Raw genomic sequence first — 20,566 nt, 5'->3', positions numbered from 1 at the left:
CCTCCTCCCATCTGTATAAACGACCATGCTTTGAAGATGGGCCAGGCTGGGGCTGAGACCTTATCAGCGATGAGTTTAATCACTCCGCTGGCTGATGCTTGTAGGTACTGTAGTTACCATGGTTATACACCAAAGGCACTTCTGGAGCCTGCATTAGCATCGCAAAATATTCATTAATTACCCCGCTGAGTCGGCGCGATACAGCAGAGCTCACAGCAGGAGGGAGGACTGACAGAGGGCTCAGCTTCGGCATCAGGACTGTTTACACAATGCAGATGTTCACATCAAAGGGATATTATCTTCTCCTGCATTGTCTCCTCCGAGCCGAGCCACCTCCACTCGAGTCTTATCGGGATTATTTGCATGCAGAATATCGGCAGAAGAAGTCGGAACAACTCAGAAGCGCAGGACTTGTCTTCTCCATCTTCACATTAAGGAATCCTAATAGTATACGAGAGAGAGAGAGAGAGCAAAAAGCTCACACTTATTCAAAGCCCACCCTACAGAGGAATCTGCGGTCATTACAAGTTGGCAAAACACTGCTTTAGCTGCTGCAGCTGCAACAAACATTCAATTCATCAGTCTGGCCAAAGAAAATATGGCTAAGAATTTAGCTTTAATCAATTCAAGCAAACCGGGTCCCCGCCATGTCCTGTTTGGACAAAAAAAGCATTAAGAAGCCATCATTTTATTCAGTCTTTTTATGCCCACACAACCTATTATATTCCACGCTGAGGTTTATGACCCGTGATAACTTGGATTAACACTGTGCAGATGAAGAATAACAGCGGCAGTGGGAGGTATTTTGTCTATAGGCAGGCTGCCTTGTATCTCAACAGTGTTCCTGTGTGTACCCCTACAGTTTATTTTCATTTGTCTTAAAATAAATTTGTTATGGAGGAGCTTTATGCAGCCCCCCCCCCCCTTCAATCCCTAAACCCTCTCCCACAAGGTGCTTCAGTGAACCGCTGCTGCTTCAGTGTTTTTTAAATCCTCACGAGTTTCCTGCTTCACAACTCCAACCTATATGTCTCGAAAAACATCAGCGATCTTCCCATGTGGGTCGTGTTTGCCGGTGTGATGGAGAGTAGATCGTTTGGAGGCCTGAATAAGGATCTCCATATATAACCCTCCATATTATCTTGGATTCTGTATCATAAATAGGTCTTCCCCTTGGCCAGACCTTGGGAAAAGGATGTGGATGATGAGTGTGCCGACTCCTGGTTGACTTTGAGCCGCTGCGGCTGGTGGCCAGATGTGGAGACACTGCCCATCGCCTGGCCGCTCACGCTCCTCCTAGACCTTCTTTTTATCTGGTCTGTCATGAAGTTCAACCTGGTCCGGCTGTTTAGCTCACCTGGCTTCAGGTATTTGTGATTTTGGATAGTTGGGTTTATTAATCCTGCTCATGAATGGAGTACTCTGTGGTGGAACGTAACTATTTACATTAAATCAAGTATAGGACTTAAGTACAGTTTTGAGGTACTTGTACTTTTGTGCTACCTCATTCAAAACAATTCAGAGGCAAATATTATGCTTTCTACTCCACAAAAACCTGGTGCTGTATGTTTCTGCAGCTCTTTAATGTTTTCACCCCAGTGAGCTACATGTAACGCTGCACAGGAGTCTCTGTTTGGTTCAAACCCCGGTTTTGGAGTCGCGGTTCTGAGAGAGTTAAATATAGCAGAAACAAAAACAAATGCTTAAAGGATACGTTTCTTTCCATTTATTTTGAGCAGACAGTAGTAGAGAGCCAAAGACGGACACAGTCCTCATGCTTGGATCTGAAGTAGCATTTAGTCGACTGGCTACTTTGGTAAACTATTTTCATGAAAGTAAGGAGCATTTCAAACACTTCTGTATTACGCTGTACAGAAATGGAGCAAACACAACATGTCACAATAGGCTTTACAACTGAAAAACACCTCTAATGCTATAAAGTTCAATATGCAAAATACGTAGTATAATAAAAATATAACTTGTGCATTATGAGTGTTTCAATAAGCTCCACGATGGCTATATTAAAACACTGAAAGTATACAAAACATTCATCCATCGTCATCTGGCTGATGCCGTTGACTGTGCGTTCGCTTGTTGGATGTGTTTCCATGTTGTGACTGACTTTGCATGCCAATCATCACGTGTCGCTCACCACGACCACCGTACCATGACTAGTTAATACGAACACAGGAGCCGTTACAGCCCTCCAGGGAGCCGATATTGGTCAGTAGTCGGGCTGATTTGACACGTTTTGATCCTCGCAGAAGAGGTTATCATGTTAATCTACTACAGTTACCGTGGTGATAACAGTGAGTCAGCGTCACGATACCAGAAATGTACAGTGAGCTACTATAGCAGCTCTATAGAAGTGGACGGGATGACCTGGATTAACTTGTCTGTTCTCCTCACCAGCATGTCTTGTTCAAGCTCCACATATTTTCCAGGCATGTCAGGGTTCAGCATATATGACTCGCCGAGGAATCGGGTATTAAAGACGTTTGCTGACTCTCATGGAAATGTAGTGTGCAGCTGGACAAAATGTCAGTCTGGTTACACAGCTCGTAGTCTGGTTGGCGGGGGGACGTGTGGAGTATTTACGGTGGTATGAAACCTGCGTTTTAATAGAGGCCAGGACAAATGGTTTTCATTACTGGGCTTTTATGATTGCAGAAGTGAACTGGAGAAGCAGACTTTAAATCTTTTTTTACATGTGAGGGGGTTCTAAAGATCACTGTAGCTCTGGAGTGAAAGTTGAGAATAAGGCTGCAACTCATGATTATTTTCACAATTGATTAATCTGAATAGTTGTCTTAATTAATTAATTAATTGGTAAAAGGCGCAAGATACGAGATTGGGAGCATTTCGATTGCCTCTCAACAGCCCTCATCATGGCCAGGCCTGAGCTGACAGCTTGTAGCTAACGGTACAAAACTACGGCAAACCTGACCGAGCTAACGGTGTTCACCTGACAGGGAACCAGAGGGTGGGTGCTACGCTTCTGCTTTGTATCCGATTCCCATGTGGTATTGTTCATACATAGCTACTGCCACTTGCATATCTAGACCTATGTTTTTGGCATTGCGTATATACATCATGTTTATTGATGCACTCTTTGTTCTGCACAATAATTTAGGGATCTGGGGATAAATAAAGTGCTGTCCTGTCTTACAGGCCTATTCAACCTGCTTGTTTTGTCTTAAGATACAGTCCAAAACCTGAAGGTGTTCACCTTGATATCAGAGAAGGCAAAGAAATCCTGTAAATATTCATTTTTAAGAGGCTGCAACCAGCAATTTTATTTAAGAAATGACTTGAAAATCAAAATAGCTGCCAATTTATTTCGTCTTGATCGATTTAATCGTTTAAGCTCTACATGTGAAGGTCATTTCTCCTGGCGCGGCACAAGCAGCGAACATAGTTCACAAAGCCACCGATGGCTCGCCGTCTTCAGCTCCCGACTTCCTAATGAGGTCCGACTGAGCCGAGGCTTCATGCAAATTAACACAAGAGGCCTCCACCGACACCGCCGGGGTGTTTACGGCCCCGGCTTTAAACCCTGCACATCTCCTCGCCGAGGCCCGAGTGTCACATTTCTTGTCGGTGGATTAGCTCTCCATCGTGTCGTGGAGCCGTGGCCATCAGTGCCCATTAAACTGTCGGCCCCTCAATGGAGGTTTGTGCCCCTCGAGTCTGATTTACAACTCTAATTCAGAACTTCCCAGATATTTAGTTCGCTTCAGCCGTCGTGACCACAAACAACCGTTGACCATCTGCTACTGGATCGTTGGTTTCTGTATTTTTACATGGCCTGTCTGCTGGTTAATCTTCTCAACTGTTTGTTTAGTAATAAGTAATAGTCGAGAAAAATGTCCCAGAGCAAAAGGTAACGTCTTCCAATCACTTTGTTTCTTTGAACTTGGTAATATTTGCTAGAAAAATGACAAACTATTCATATCTTATCAAGATAGTTTCTGCTAATTTTTCTGTTGATCAACTGATCAATTAATCAGCAAAGTGTCTAATCTTTAGAAACTAACCATTATAATGTCCCAGAGCCCAATGTGTAAATCACTTGTGGTCTTACAGTAAAATGTATTCAGTTTAGGGTCATTTGTTAAATAGAGAAGCATCAAGTCCTTTACTTTGACAAGCCAGAACCAGATCATTTTGGGCTTAAAGATGAATGTTGATTTTCAGTCGGCTAATTGGTTAATCGACTAATCGTTCCAGCTCCGGTCTTTTTTGTTTTGATGATTTTGTTCTTTGTTTTCGGAGGTTAAGGCACTTCCTTGTTGTCATCTTACATGATCACGACAGGAGGAACTGCATGTTTAAAACAAAAAAAGATGCGCGACGTCCTGCTTTACATGTTGTTTGCATTGAATTTCAAATCAGTCACATGTTGATCCAGTCCAGTTCTTTCCACTTAGTTTCCAGGCAAGTTTCCCACACAGGTGTTTTTTATTGGCTCTTGGCTCTCTTTATGTCCACATTACCGTTGAGTTGGGGAAGATCCTCACTTGAGGAGAAAGTGGATGTCGGAGGGAGGTGACGATAAGGCTTTTATGTTGAGTTATCCTCATTTGCCTTGTGTTAGCTCCAGGGGACCATGTGACCGGCTCTCATTCAGGTCATGTCGGCCTGTTCAGCCTTTGACCCTCTTAGAAGGGAAGCCGGTCCCTCAATGTCCCATTCATGCCATACAGATGTCTGTGTGCGTTAACGTCTGACACAGCTGAGGTATGACGATCCCCTGACTGTCCTTCATTCATTGGCTAACTGTTTCTGTGCTGCGCTGGTGACAACAAGACCGATTCCTCCATCTAAAACAATACTTACATGCCTCAATGAACATTTGAAATAGTTTTTGCTTGCTGTAGTAATTCATCTCTGTTTCCAGAATGTTAACAATCCTTTTCAATTTGAGCTTGAAAAGTTGCTGTGTTGATGAAAGCAACATGCTGTAGCAACAGACTAGGGGAATACATCTCGATGCACATGAAGCGAGGGCTGGGCAATGTGGCCTACACATAAAATCACGTGCTATTTACAATTTAAATTCTTTTTTTTGTTTTTTCTTAAAAACAAACAAATAACTTGGATGCCTCTTGAAAATAATGTATTTCATCCCTTCATGTTAAATGTTGTGTAATAGAGATGGAGAGATATGATGGAGACAGATTACAGCGACTGTGTGTTGTTCCATTCACATCATGTGTGTGCAACATCAACGCATTGTCCTCTTCTTATACACAACCCTCCCTCTGTTGCTGTTGTATCTGATGGGAAACCAGCAGGCGGGTCTTACAGCCTTTTCATTTGCTCTCGCATTCTTCTTCTCACAAATGCGAAACTACGAGAATATGATCCTGCTGAATCAAATAAATAAAGCAGGTGTTTTAGGCCGCCGTCTTGTGCCACACACTCTGTTTTGAGGTGCTGCTGCAAGAAATCAATCGTGCTGCTGCTCTAGATTGGTGCAGACTTTAGACAATCTTTACAGCAGAGAGGGTTTTGCTCGAAGTTGCTGGGGACACAATGGGGTTTTTTGTGAACAAACTCCTTACTTTAATTAAGTAATAAAGAGTACAATATCTACCTCTGAAATGTAGTGGAGGCGAAGTAAAGTACAAGTATGTCAGTTTTGCACATAAGTACAGTTTTTGAGTACATGTACTTAGGTTGTTCTTCATCTCTTACATTGTTGGCACATTGTGAGATCTTTTAGTGACAGGAAGAAAGATTACATCAAGTAAAACGACGCCTCATTGTACATTTGGGCACCAGACTGTTAACGTATCTTTTAAAACCAGTTGTAATGGATGCAGTGACGCTCCCATGCAGGTTGTGTCTGTCTCCCAGCCACTAGGTGGACAGAGATCAGAGGCCTGGCGATGAGGACAGACCGGGCAGGACGGCCACATGTGTTCAGTAATAAGAGGATAAATCCTCACTTGACACAAGCTCGTTTGATCTGGGTGATTTTTGATGTGAAGCTCAGTGTCTGTGGTGTATTTTTTTTTTACCTTTGATGTGGTTCAGTCTTTATGACCTGTGCTGTGTTTTGTCTTTCGGGTTTCCGCTGATTGTCCACGTTGTATTAATCACTGTGTTTTTGTTTGAACGCAGAGTTCACCGTCTCTCATTTCAGCAGTGGTGGAAGAAGTATTCAGATCCACACTGTGGAAATACTCCTCTACCCTGCATTCAAAACTTCAGTAAAAGTATATACTGTAAGTAGTATCGGCTAAATGTACTTTAAAGTAAAAGTAGTCATTGTGTCAGTGCTGATTATAACTCCTGTCGTATACTGTTGGGTAGTTTAATCTACAGAAATGCAACATATTCTATCAGGTCGTAATGTGTTTGTAGCGTCTTTGTTCTGTGAGAAGCACGTACAAAGACAAGTCAACTTCTCGTGATCTCAGAAAAGCAGCCCTGTGTTCGACTTTGTGACGATGCGTTTTCATGCTGATCCAAGAGGGTTTTAAAAAAGTGTGTTTAGCTTAAGAAGTATGAGAATTTCTCAACTCGTATACGGAACACTTAATCCTTCAGTTTATGAAAAACATTCAAAATCAACACATCTGGAGATGCCTGGTTTTCACTGGACAGGATGGGCATGAAGAAAAAAAGTGAAATCTGTAAAGTAACTAAAGCTGTCAGATAAATGTGGTAAAAAGAACAATATTTGGCTGAGATGTAGTTGAATATAAGTAAGACGTTGCATAAAATGGAGATACTCAACTACACTACAAAAGTACCTCTGTGCTTAAGTGCAGTACTTGTGTACATGTTCTTTACTCAAGTACTCCACTGCATTTCTGCTGTGAATCTGGGACAAACTGTATACTCACCAAACTGGCTAGACTGCTTTGGTACAATCTGAATGACAATAGCTTTAAACAACTGACATTCATGTGAGCACCCTGGGGCGCTTTATTTTGCCTGTAGGAAGTCTGTTGTGGGGGCAAAATCGGTTTGGGTCAGGTCTCTTGTCGACACAATTAGGGTCAAATTGAAAAAAGCTCAACTTTGACTTGAATACATATAGATCTGCTTTTTCCAGAGGCGGCAGTTGGGATGTTTTTTTCTTCCATTATTACTTTATCGTCTCATCCTCCCACATCCCCAATACCCCAAAACCTGTTTTCCTCCTCTTGTTGTTGTTGTTGTTGTTGCCTTGGCGCCCAGTCATTTTGTCATCAGACTTAGTTTAGTGTGTCTGGTATGTCTGAGCATGATGCGCCTTCATTAACTAGGAGAGCAGATGAGTCACACGGGGGGGGGGGGGGGGCCTGCAGCGATCAGACACTCGTTTAGAAAGCCTCCGTGCTGCTGACCAGTTGAGACACGACACAGTTTAGTTGAAACATGCTGCTGCTGTGATAATCATTCACAAAAGTGACAAGGTGACCCTGGAGCTATTTGAATGAACAAAATGTTAAATATCTCTTCTAAGATGTGAAGATTTAATAATTTTACTCTGTTATATATGATTGTAAACTGAATATCTTATTGTGCGAGAGTAAATTGAGTATCTTTGTGTTTGAACAAAACAAGCTCTTAAAAGAGGTTTCATTCATTTTAAATGCCAAACAATCAATCAATTGATCTACGAGATAATCAGCAGATTAATCATATTAATGAAGGGTTGCAACGAACGATTATTATTGATCTGGCATCTAGTTTTTATTCAGTTAATCGATGTAATCAAAATAGTGAAAGTCCGCTATTATAGTCGAAAAACACCAAATATTCTGTTGATATTCAGATGCAGAAAATGATGTTTGAGAAGTTTTAACCAACAAATGTTTCGAATTATTGCATGAAAAATGACAATGATAAAAATGATATATAGATTGATTGATTGATTGATAATGGAAAATAGATGTTGCCTCAAATTGTTTAAATCATTTTGCACAGCAAAGATGCCATTCCTCTTTTTCTATTTTCTGCTGTTCACTTATATCACTAAAACCCAACCGATACTTGATGCTTGAGCCTGATACTGATATCTCTTTAAACATAAATGCATAACGTAAACAAACAATATTGATAAGTCATTTAATCCTTGATATTTGCCTTTTTTTAAAATTGACATTTTACTGTGTAAAAATCAACGTGTCAGCGCCCTCTGGTGGACAAACTATGTCACAGTGCCACTGTTTTTAAATGACTTTAAACCGCAATATCTACTGATCTGCAGTAAGGTAATACGGGCCGATACGTTGGTGTCGCTCTACGTGTCACATATAGCAGTCCAACCTCAGCGCAGCCTCACAGGACTCAGTCCAACACGTATTACCACTGTGATTGAGGAAGACAATCCTCTTAGCACAGAGCCTGCTTTCTTTCTAGGGCACTGAATGGTTCTCTGCAGAAGTGCTGTCAGTTCAGCCCGGCTGTCGGATATCCTCTCTCTGTTAACTTCCTTTGTCTGTTACATGGTAGGGTCTCTTTTGAAACACAACCCCCCTCTCCACCTCTTTATGGGCCTGAGCCGGCAGCTGCAGGGTTAATGTTTAGAAGCAGCAGCAGCACCAGCAGCAGAGGGGCAGGAGTTGTAGGAGGAGGAGGAGGAGGGGAGAAGGCGAGTGGCAGAGAGGTGGGGGCTGGTCCACAGCTGTTGTAGTAGGCAGGGTCTATTGGGGTAGGAAGCCTGCCTCACTCGCCCTGGAACAATGGGAGACATGGCAGCCTCTGCAGACAGCACAGACACACACACACACACACACACACACACAATGCACATGCCCAAGGACAGGCCTTCTCTAGCTGAAGCGTAGAGGAAACCGGCTTCCTCGCCTCGCTCGCAGGGTGACGGCACTTTTAACAGGGAGGAAAATAATCTCCGCGGCAACAGCAGCCGGAAAACCGAAATGTAAGGTTGTGTCCTTTCTGTTGCTCTCTTTCTTTTTTTTTTCACCTTTTCTTCTGGTGCCTTTCATTCTGCTGTGAGGAGACCTTTGGATGCGCCGACTGCATGACTGAAAAGGCAGCAAGAGGAAGGTGAGCTGACACAATATGTGTGCTTGATGGAGGGCGGGTTTGTGTAAACGTGTGAATGCTGATTGAATATTTACAGCTGACATGGTGTTTTCTGGGCTTCTAGTTGTGTCTTCCCGTTGTGATGGAGCTTCTGTATCTAAATACAGCAGATTTTTTACTTGTTTATTAGGTGATGTGACAGAGAGGGAACACGTGTTTTGTGAGGTTTTATGGTGTTGACTTAACATGAATGGACTTGATGATGACTCTTAGGGCAGGTCTGTGTGTGCGTGTGCATGTGTGTGTGTGTTTAGTTTAGCATTGGTATCCGTGGGCTAGCTTACATCTTAGGAGCTCTTTTACGACATGGCGTTGTTTTTATTTTAGCCGAGGAAATGCAGAATAATGTCTGGTTGTTTCGGTGGCGGCAAACAATGTGTCATAAATCTGCCAAATGTGTACGCCGATGGTGGACGGCGCAGCCTAAATGTTGTTTGTGTTTGATGAAACAAAAACACAGTTTGTGTTTTATCGGAGACGGAGGAGCCCGTGATGCGTTTCCTCCTCGGGTGTGTAGGTCGCCTGGCACAGATTTTCAGAAGCATCCCTGCGATCAGTTCGATTGCTCTCAGTCGTACATGGCGCGCATCCAACCTTTCAGGCCTTTTTGGGAAGGGAGCTCCCTTCCCCTCCTCCATCTCTCCCCCCCCCTCCCCCACTATCTCTCCACCGCCTCCGCTCCTCATCCCAAATATTGCTTGTGTACGATTCGTCTCGGTTCTTAAAGCCAAACATCAGACAGGAAGTGGCACCGAGGGAGCTCCCCCAGCCTGATTCTGTGTCACCCACATCCCTCCTCCTCTTTGATATTTATCAGTATTAATGATGCAGACAATCGTGTGGTGATGGTGTGTCTGCATCAAAAAAAAAAAAACAAGGGAAAAAACAAGACTTTGGCCTACATTTTCAGTCTTCCCTGATCTTGTTTAATTCCACCATGTAAGGATTTAAGTTTTTGTCACATTGTTTACATCTCCCGCCTACACACTTTGTCTACACAGCAACAACTTCAATCTGCGCCTTTCCCAGATTGGCAGATGGAAAGGGTGGTGTTTGACATATCCTGAGACGGCCTTGCCTTTGCCAAATCCCCAAGAGTGCGACTGACATGATTTAAGAAGCTTTTGTGCATTTCTTCTTCTCACTGCTTCGGCTGAGTCGCCTTTGAAACTGTTTTTTTTTTTCCCCTCCGCCCTCATTCCATGAATCTCAGCTACTCGTCGTCTTCTGCTGCATCATTCACTCAATATTTCATCATTTTCTCAGCGTCCAGCTGTCAGAAATCAAAGTCTGTCCTCTGCAAATATATGCTGGTGATGTGAAATGGCCGAGGTCTCTTGTGCTTTTTAATTTTTGAGCCCTGTGATCTGCAGTCTTTGTGATCGTGCTCTCATGACACAGATCCCGGTCGGCTTCTTTTCTTAGGACCAGGTGTACTGAGGAGGACACTAGCAGACCAGGTGATCTGCTCTTACTCTATTAAAACCCAGATTGAGAGGGCAGATGCTCAACACCTCTAATCCCATTTCAGTTTGACAAGCTCTAAAAGGATCAGGCCGTGTTACCCTTTTGGAAATGAAGAGTTTACGCCGTGGCTCGGCGTCTAAACATACCTTAGGTGATCAGACAAAATGCTGGCTGCAGAGACGCTGCCGCAGACGGAGTGTTCCATTTAGGCTCTAAAGGAAACCTTTGTAGCAAAGTGAACATAATTGACAAGGGACTCTGTTAATGGGGAATCCCACATTACACCGAAAACTTTCAAAAGAAATCATTGTGTGGCACTTACTGTGTACAGTCCCGTGTTGGCAGAGAGACATAGAGGGGGAGTTCTTAAACGCGGTGTCTGCTTAATTATTCATCCGTCTTTCTTTCATTACACTTTACAATGACTCAGAGATGAAAGGGAAGACGAGAGGAGGAGAGCGAGATAGAGGAGTGGGGGGTTTGTGGTCTTGGCATTGCTGGCGTCTGCCGAGCGCTGGTATCTCCCGAGAGCAATGGAGCGTCTTCCTCTCCTCCCCGATTTCCTGTTAACTAAGAGATCGAAGGAAAGCTGCAGCCTTTGCCCGCCACACAACAGAGGTGACATTGGTCGTCTTCCCCCCCCCCCCCGATGACCCTAAAACACCCGCCATCAAGCTTAACTCTTCAAGATCTCATGCCAAGCGGACAAATCTTGTTTTTATTTTCACCAGAAAGCCTGATGGAGAAAGGATAAGCCTGAGGTTTTATTTCTTTATTTAAATGTGTCGTTGTGTTTTCTCTCCCTCAGCTCCTTGGTTTTGTTGTTGGGAGACAGAGGTGCCTGACAGGAGACTGACTCCTCTTCAAGGATCCTAACGAGAGCTGAAACTACAGGTGAGTGTCTTCACCATGTAGTCAACTGTATCACTGATCTCGGGTTACAACTAGCTATAGCAGATTAATCGTTTGGTCTGAAGAATGCTGCCAGAGGAAGGTGATAGTTGTTTTAGGGCTGCAGCTAGCAGATGTTTTCATTCTCGGTTAATTTGCCGGTTGTTTTCTTGATCGATCAGATCTCAGTTTCGTCCAGAGGTGAAACATGCCCTCAACATCTGGGTGTTTTGTCCAAAACCCAAAGATATTCAATTTACAGTGATATAAATCAGGACAAAGAAACAAATCCTCACATCTGAGAAGCTGGAACAAAAGAATGTTTATAATTGACTGAATCAATTCATTGATTGTTAAAATGATTTTCTGCCGATCCAGTAATCGATAAACCGCTGTAGTTTCAGCTCTAATTAGCTTGTTTTGACGGAATTAAAGTTCAAAATCACCAAAATACTCAGAAAAGCAGCAAATTGTCACAAAAAAGATAAATCAATTACCAAAATATGTTTTGCTTAATCCACAATAGAGCTTTTGATTTGCTGGTTTGTCCCAAACCAAAGTATATCAATACCGTTGTGTGTGTGTATATATATACACTATATACTTACCGTTTTATACGTCAAAGAAGAACAGCAAATTGTTACATTTTAGACGGTGGACTCGGACAATGTTTGACTGAATGTGTGATTGTCAAAATAATCGCAGAAATGTTTTTTTAATTAATCTTTTAATGTCAGAGATTAGTGAAATCGTCCATCAAAGTTTCCCAGAGCCCAATGGGACGTCTTTAAATGTTTAGTTGAGTCCAAAACCCAAAGACATTCAGTTTCCAACAATACAAAGCTGTATATGCTCAAATTTAAGAAACTAGAGCCAGAAAATCTTTTTGACATTATTTTTCAATCGCCTAATGGAATAATGGATTAACTGTTAGCAGCGAAACGTCACAACTAAGAAGCTGGAGAACTTTGTGATCTTCACCACTTGTAATTTAAAAATACCTTAAATGATTAATCGGTTATCAAAGTAGCTGTCTGTTCATTTCCTGGCGATCAACTATGATCAATCTACCGATCATCCGGGCATCTTATTTGTTCGTTATTGACAGAATGTGTAACGGTTTGTAGTTAAAATCAGCTCCCTGAATCGACAGAGTCGAAGATGAATTCATCGCTGACTTCCTGTCCTCGGTGTCTCTGCTTGTTTGTCGTCGTGCTCGTTGGTATCACTGAAAATAAAAGATAATAAAAACACTTTCTGTCTCGGTGATAAAACGCCCATGAAAAGTGACACCGACCTTTGCAGAAGTTGCTGCTGGGTAATTTGTTTAGAGGACACCTTGGATATTTATTTACAGTAAATGACACGTTGGTTTTCCTCTGGTGTCAAGTTGCACTTTATTTGTGTGCTGATGAATGCTCACTAGTTCTCCCCACAGCTCACATTCTTCATGTTCAGGTATCCATTGGAGAACAAAAGCAGGACATGCTCACTTGGCTCGGAGGCGAACACATGAGCCTCTCTGTGCTGTTCAGTGATTGGACCTTCAAGCTGCGACAGCTGAGCTTCGTTGCTCTTTGTTTACACTTGGCAATGTTGCGTTTAGTTGCTGTATCTTTTTTGAGAGGGTTGGATTTTAAAGAACAAAACAAAAAGCTCTGTGCTGATGCTGACCTTTAGTCTTATCTGTTCTTTTATTTGTCTTCCTCCTTTGTCCTTTTTCCTATCTGTTACAGCATTGTTTCTTTTATTCGCTGCAATCATTTTTATAGTCGCAGTAAAAAAAGAAATGGGCAGTATGCATTACACTTAGACTTCCCCTGTGAAGGTATCTCATCAGGGCTGCGAATAACTATTAGTTTCATTATCTATTAAACTGATGATTATTTTCTCAATTAATTGATGTATCGTTTGGTCTACAAAGCTCAAAAATGCTCCCACATTCCACAAGATAATGTCTCAAACAGTCCCAAACTCATGTAGTATTATTCAGTGTACATACATCACAAAGGAAAGGCGTTTAAATTGTCACATTTGAGAAGCTGGAACCAGTAAATGTTTGGCATGTTATCTTTGGAAATGACTACAATGATTAATTGATTAGGAAATATATACAGATTAATTTTCTCTCAATCGACTGATCAATTAATCAACTAATGGTCTAATCGTTGACGCCTTACTCATGAGGCTGTTTTAAATGTTGCTATACTGTTTTCCTCTGCCTCTAGCCTCTCTCATCCAAACAATTTGTGTCTCTCCTTATCTTCAATAAAAAAAACGTTATCCTCAATTTTATTGCAAAATTGCAATTTTTCCCCCACTGTGGTTTAAAGTGACACTTCCATAAAGTTTGGGGACTTAAAGAGACAGATTTAGAGACCAGATTTGGTAAAAATCGATGGCGCAGAGGCCGAGATATCCTGAGATTTAGTCTCTAAATGTCAGGAAAACGATGGAACCTGCATTTCCCACAGTGTAACTGCAACATTTCTTTTGAACTCCAGACCTCCAGTTTGTAACAGTCTTAAGACTCGAGCCCCAACCGAGGTAATCCCTGATGACATCGCCATGACATCATCATGACATCATCAGGGTTATTTTGTCAGACTTCTCAAAAGTTCCCTTCAGAGCCACAGAACACAAAATACAACAGTTTTCACAAGTAGTTTCACAGTCGGAGGGAACAGCTGTTGTTTTGCAAAAACAAATTAGTAATAATAATCTATTGATATAATATATAATAATAGTATAATATTCAATCATGTTCCTGATTGAACTGACACGCTTTTACTTAGCGTAGGATACAGGACTTTTAACTTGTAACAGAGTACTTTCACAGTGTGGTATTAGTACTTCAGTAAACTTGAGTAAAGGCCCTGAATACTTGCTTCACCAGTGTACAGAGCAGCATCATTAACTCTCTTTGCGTTCCCATTACATTACATTACAGTCATTTAGCAGACGCTTTTATCCAAAGCGACTTACAATAAGTGTATTCAACATCGGTTTTCGAGAGAACAACTAGTCACCAGAAGTAAAAAGTGCATGTCCTTTCCTCAAACAACCATCTAAGAGCATAAACCAGAGCCAACGTACAGTGCAGAAACAAGCGAATGCAATAAGTGCCACAAACTAATATAAAAACAATAAGTGCAATAAGCTAGTATGAATACAATAGATGCTAAGTAAGTGCTAAGCGGAAGGGTAGGCCTTCTTGAAGAGGTGAGTTTTCAGCCTGCGCCGAAAGATGGGCAGCGACTCTGCCGTCCTGACGTCAGTGGGGAGTTCATTCCACCACTGTGGGGCCAGGACAGAAAACAGCCGCGACCGGGTCGATCGGCCGCAGGGACCTCTGAGCGACGGGGCGAGGGCTTCTCGTGGCTCCTCTCTGACAGCACCAGCGGCTGTAAGTCTGCCAGCAGAGCTCTGTGGAAGGAGCTCCCTGACACTGCAGCCCCAGTGGGACACATTGACCCTCTCCTCTGCCCCGTCAATGAGCCTCTGTGTGTGTGTGTGTGCACAGTCACTGGCTCCCAGTGCACCACCATGATGACCATACTGCAGTTCACAAAGCAGCTGGCAGCGTTCTCCCCTCTCTCTGCATTTAAATTCAGTCATTAAGATGTTTAAGTGCTGTACATCTGAGATTAAAAAAAGGGCATTAAGGCAAGATATAAACGAAACACAAAGCTATATAACAAACAAACTTCGAGCTGCAAAAGTCATTCGCAGCATTTGCGTTGCTTGGTAAGCAGATCTCGTTTGTTCCATATTTGTTCTGCCGAACAACGGAACTGATCAAACTAAAAATTATATTTTGATCATCTATATTTATCATTTTAGTCATTTTTTCAAGCAGATCGTTCTGGTTGCAGCTTCTCCGATATGAGGATTTGCTGAATTTTTTTCTTTTTCAGACTGTTGTTCGGGCAAAACAAGACATCTGAAGACATTGTACTAAACTAACTACTAGGAAAACCGGGATGGACATTCAAAAATAGGCAGATTAATCAATAATTAAAATAATCGTTAGTTGCAGTATTTTGTCCCTAAACGTTTAAGTTTTTATAAACCAACAGTAGTATTTTAATAAGCCTGTGCAAAGGTCTGAGCACTGGAGTGATTGTGTGATTAATAATCATGTTCTCATCAGTTGATCTGGTCTTTGATCGGATATTAACAGGTCTTAGATCCAGCACTTGTTTTAGGCCTGTTGGATTCTGGGTGAAAGGGACTCAACTTGTTTTAAGAGATGCTTCTTTCTGGTGGCTTTTTCAGTGAGGCTTGTGACGTTAACTCTGCACATCAAAAAGAAACCGCAGCCGCAGAACCACATTCTCATGTTTATATTTAGCTGCACTTCTGTTTGTCTTTTTCTCCACGCTGTAATTTCCATGTGAATGTTCGCACAGGGAGATGAGTGCTCGTATCTCAGCCCTGCTGCCCCGAGCTTTAATGTGCATTAGGTGAAGAGAAGAGCTGGTATTTATAACCGCCCTGTATCCAGGGTCAAACGGACGGCTAATATCTGCTTCCGTTCTTGGATGGGCCGCATTGATCAGCCCTCCATTATACGTGTAGATTTAGCTGCGTTCAGTCAATCGCGGCTCAATAAGCTCCCTACACTTTGGATGGCGCTGCTTAGGTTTGTCAGTCAGGCTTCACAATCCGCAGTGACGTTCGATAATCTTCCTGTAAACGCTTCGCAAACAGCTCCAGTTACACGAGGCCCAGCAGGTCTCTACTGATTTCCCAGTAGTGAGTTTTATACTCTCAGTATGTTTGATACTGGTGCCAATGAGGTGACGCATTAGGGCTGCAACTAACAATTATTTTCATCATTAAATCTGATGTTTTTCTCAATGAATCAATTTACCTTTTAGGCTATAAAACATTACAAAAACTTTTAAAAAAAATAAATGTTGAAATGCCCAAAGTGATGGCTTCAAATGTCTTGATTTGTCAGACCGTCAACGTGCAGCCCAAATATATTTAGTGTACTATGATAATGACATAGATAAAATAATCTTCTCTGCATATGAGGAGCTGGAACGTTAAAAAATGACTTAAATGATTAATAGATTACATGAATGAATGCCAGTACATTGTCAGCTCTACTTCTTACTGTGTACTGTAAAAAAACTTTTCTACAAAAGCTTTTTTCAATTTAAAGGATAAAGCGGCTGTTATGTATTGTGAAGAAATAACATAAAAAGACCAAAACAATGTGTTGGTCTGTTTCTCAATACAGTTTCACCAGGCTGGCTCTAAGCCCTAAGACCATTCATTCTAGCTGAAGACATAAATCTTTTAAGCAGCTGTAATCAATTATTTTATACCAACAATGGATCACATGACTGCTCGTATGTGAAAGAAGTCACTTCTAGTGATGAAACCACAGAGCATCTTTACAAATCATTACAGACTCTGCAGTTCACTCGACAGAGTCGGAGACTTTACAGAGCTTTTTACCGTAATTCAGCTCATGGTTTTGGTTTTATGGCCAGCGACTTGTTTTGGTTCACCCTCAGCACTCTGATAACTCTACCTGACAGACAAAACCCGATGGCGAACATAGGGGAGGATTTGGCAGCTGAGGGACCACAACAAATCTGTGAATGCAAATCTGTGAATGCAGGATTAAAAACAGGTCAGGTATACAGATAGATTTATATACTTTCATGTCTAAAAAAGGGTCAGTAATTTCCTAAACCAGCCGAACACTAGTTGTTGGCAAAAATGACACAAAGACGGGGATTTATGTGCATCTTTGGCTGCGGATTAGTCCACATTTGGTGCTCTAGTGAGTATTTGGGTAGCAGGACCGTGTATGGGGGATTGAGTGAAAATGAATTACAGTGTGTGTTCATGGTAATGAAAGAACATGTCACCCAGTTCACTGGTGTGTTTTTTATTTTATTTTAGAGTTTCTGGACAACAATGGAGCTCCAGGGCACAGATGAATAATAAATATCAGGCTTTGGATACACAGACGATACTTGTTAGTATGATCATTCATTGTTGGTTTTGTTCTTTTCATGGGATTTAATGACAATAAAAAATAGGCCAAAGGATATCGATAGGAAATGTCTGATAATCTGACCAAAAATGTAGGTACGTGATGGTTTTCGTGTGCTGAAGACACACTTTAGTTGTGTGGTCCGCTAAATGTTTGAAGCTTTTTTTTGTACTTTTACACGTCGGTGGTGGTTTGTTTGTGTGTCACCTGTAAACTGTGCCAGTTCCTGATTGGCCTCCAGCCACAGAATTAGGCTCGTCTCATCCGCTCTAATGACTCCTTAAGATGTGATGGTTGGATCTGGGTCCATGTCGACACACCTATTTCCCCTCTGACAACACACACACACACACACAGTCTCACACACAGTCTCACACACACTTGGATCCATGCCTACTAGACTGGTCCTCAGCCATATGTCCTGCAGGGTAGCGTGCTCACAAACTCAGGCAGCCTGTGCAGCTCAGCGTGGTTTCTGCAGGTTGAGCTGGTGAACTCGTTGAAGCTGCAGAGGAATATGGACGCCATTCTTTCTCTACAGTCCATCTGAAACTATCTGAAACGATGCAGGATGGATGGATTAATGTGCTCAGTAATCCTAAATACACTGTAGGTATGATGTCTCAGCCCTGTAGATGAGACCATGTCAAAACTCTGAAGCCGTGTTGAAGCGAAATGTTGTGGCTGTCGGATAAACGGAATATAAACAGTGCAACGGTGGTAATATTGTTAACGTCAGTGTTGGAGATGAGAGCTGTGTCTGATGTGAAGCAGACCTCAGCGCCGTTAACTGGTTTACTGCAGAAGGACACATCAGATACAGTCAGGTAGGGCTGCAATGATTAGTCGATCGACAGAAAATCTATTTGGATTAATCATTTAAGTCATTTATGATGCAAAAGTTCGCTATTTCCGTGTTCTGAAATGAGGATTTGCTGCATTTCTCAGTTCTAGATTAGATCAAATTGTATTATTTAGTAGAGACAACAAAATGCAGTTCAGCATCTTATCTAAAGTGCCGAAAGCAGTAGTGCAGAGTACTATACAGAATAAACAGTAATAAATAGCCTCTAAATCAAGCAGTCAGGGGTAGATATGGATATGCTACGATACATACAGTATGATCATCATCAATATCTGAATATGAACTTTTACAGTTTTCAGTCTTATTTACTTTTATGTAATTTCTTCAAACGGCGTTCTCCTTACTGTGATTATAATGTTGATGCATTCATTATGACTGTAAGCTCAGCAATTATCTTTACAAGGCGCAGTGAGTGCTTAGTGGACTTCTTTTGCCCTGGGCTTCACCTCACAGGCGGCATTCAGGCTGCACTATGTGATTAGGTTGTTGGGAGAGGAAGACACAGCAAAGGGCTGAAACAAGATTCAGCATTTCCAACTGTTTTTGTTGGATTACCATTATAAGGGAAAGCACAACAACCTATTTCAATGTCAGTCACATTTGGGAAAGTGATTTAAATATATTTATTATGACAAAGTATAATACATAATATTTTAGCATTTGATAAAGATTGTCATTTTTGTAGTTGAAGGGATGCCATTGTTTGGGTTGTCTTTTACTTATAATGTACGCTGTTATTGACTAAACTAATAGTTTAAATGAATTTGTTAATTCCTCTGTAGAGCAAGACAGTTGTTTATAATGAGACTGAATTGATCTTTCTAACGTGTAACTTTTCATTTATTCATACGTTAAACTTTGATATGGAGTTACCACTTTCTGAGTATTTATTTTACCTTCCCACAGACTTAAAGGCAGTACTGGTCATTTTGGAGAATAGAAAAGAGTGATGCTACACTGTAGCTGTACAGTAGCAGCTACAGTCATCATAATGTGTTGTGTTCTAGATTATGAATTATTATATAAATGATATTATATAAAAAGTACTTGAGATATTTTTTTGTTTATGAGGTGAAAGCCCCTGACTTCATCGTGTCCCCCCCACCTCTGAAACCTAACCTACGTTCTTGCAGGTGTGGATGAACAGATCTAATGTTTCCTTTCCTGATAATGACTCTGACACCTCAACTCAGGGAATCTCCAGATACAGAGTACTATCGATCCGACGCGGGTACTCACTTTTTCACAAATTGAAAATCTGTATACCTTACTGCTCTGAGCTCATTGCAATTATTTTACGTGAGGTAACATGAGACCAGGGGTTGCTGATATGTAACTAACGGAAACAATTATTTTTTTATTATGATATCGACAAAGTATTTAATGTGCTGCATATCAGATCGGTGCATACAGTAGGAGCAGGGTAACCGCTTGTGACGGGTCAGCTGTGAGGTATCCTACCAACGTTTAACTATCTCCAAATCTGTTCCTAAATACTGTCAGATCCATATCTGTTCAAATAATCTGTTGTGTGTATGAGAATAACCTTTTATATAGTAGCAATTGTAGCTTCAGCGCAGGGTAGCAAAAATAAATAAGATGTACTGTAACTTTTAAGAAATTGAGGGCATTCTTATAACGTTGGTCACCGTCCAGAGCGGCTAGTGTTTTATTACCGCGTGTTTTCCCAGAAGATGACATTTTATTGCTGTAGAGATTGTGATGGTGATCGTTGCAGTGTCACCTTGTGTGTTTACAGATGAGAACAATGTCTGATGAGACAGAACAGAGGATGTGTGATGAAGACTTTGGTTCGGACGAGGAAGGCGAGGAGGGAGACGTGGAGTCCATTCTGGAGGACAACAGCAGCGAGCTCATGGACCGACTGAGGGAGCTGGAGGTGAGGAAACAATAAAGACACACACTATCACTCATGCAGTTAGAATTAAATTGATAATGAGCTTGTTTTAACCATAACAAAGTGTAAGAACAACAATTTGCCATTTTATTTGACTGGGACCAGTTTGCCTGCATTTAATTGTTCTATATAAGAAGTAACACTGTGTTCACGTCTGACTAATGTTTCACCAATTCACCTGTATTTCTTTTATTCATGTGTGCTGGGCAGTTAAATGTGCATGGCACAATACATTACGTTTGTGTTTAATTGTTGTTTTCCTCACAGGCAGAAAACTCTGCTCTGGTGTTGGCGAACGAGAGTCAAAGAGAAGCTTATGAGAGGTGCTTGGATGAGGTGAGTTCATGTTGCAGAA

At 41.7% G+C, this 20,566-nt stretch overlaps 1 protein-coding gene across 4 annotated transcripts in view; it reads left to right on the top strand.

The window, feature by feature from the left end:
- Positions 1-20,566, top strand: part of nckap5l (NCK-associated protein 5-like) — a 37,340-nt gene that overhangs the window by 5,654 nt on the left and 11,120 nt on the right. For 3 of the 4 annotated variants that reach the window (XR_004212706.1, XM_031844691.1, XM_031844693.1), the window contains exons 2-4: positions 11,327-11,412; positions 20,053-20,193; positions 20,479-20,547. Coding sequence is in view for 3 of the 4 variants with exons in the window: in XM_031844691.1 (XP_031700551.1) it covers positions 20,053-20,193; positions 20,479-20,547 (210 nt within the window). In the remaining variant the exon portion in view is untranslated. Of the gene's footprint in view, positions 1-938; positions 9,013-11,326; positions 11,413-20,052; positions 20,194-20,478; positions 20,548-20,566 lie in introns of those variants that run through there. The other variant, XM_031844692.1, reaches the window with a different exon arrangement.

This window comes from Anarrhichthys ocellatus, unplaced genomic scaffold (genome assembly GCF_004355925.1).
Source record: "Anarrhichthys ocellatus isolate YVR2014 unplaced genomic scaffold, GSC_Weel_1.0 scaffold5, whole genome shotgun sequence".
Lineage (NCBI taxonomy): Eukaryota > Metazoa > Chordata > Actinopteri > Perciformes > Anarhichadidae > Anarrhichthys > Anarrhichthys ocellatus.
This window is presented reverse-complemented; position numbering and strand designations above follow the sequence as displayed.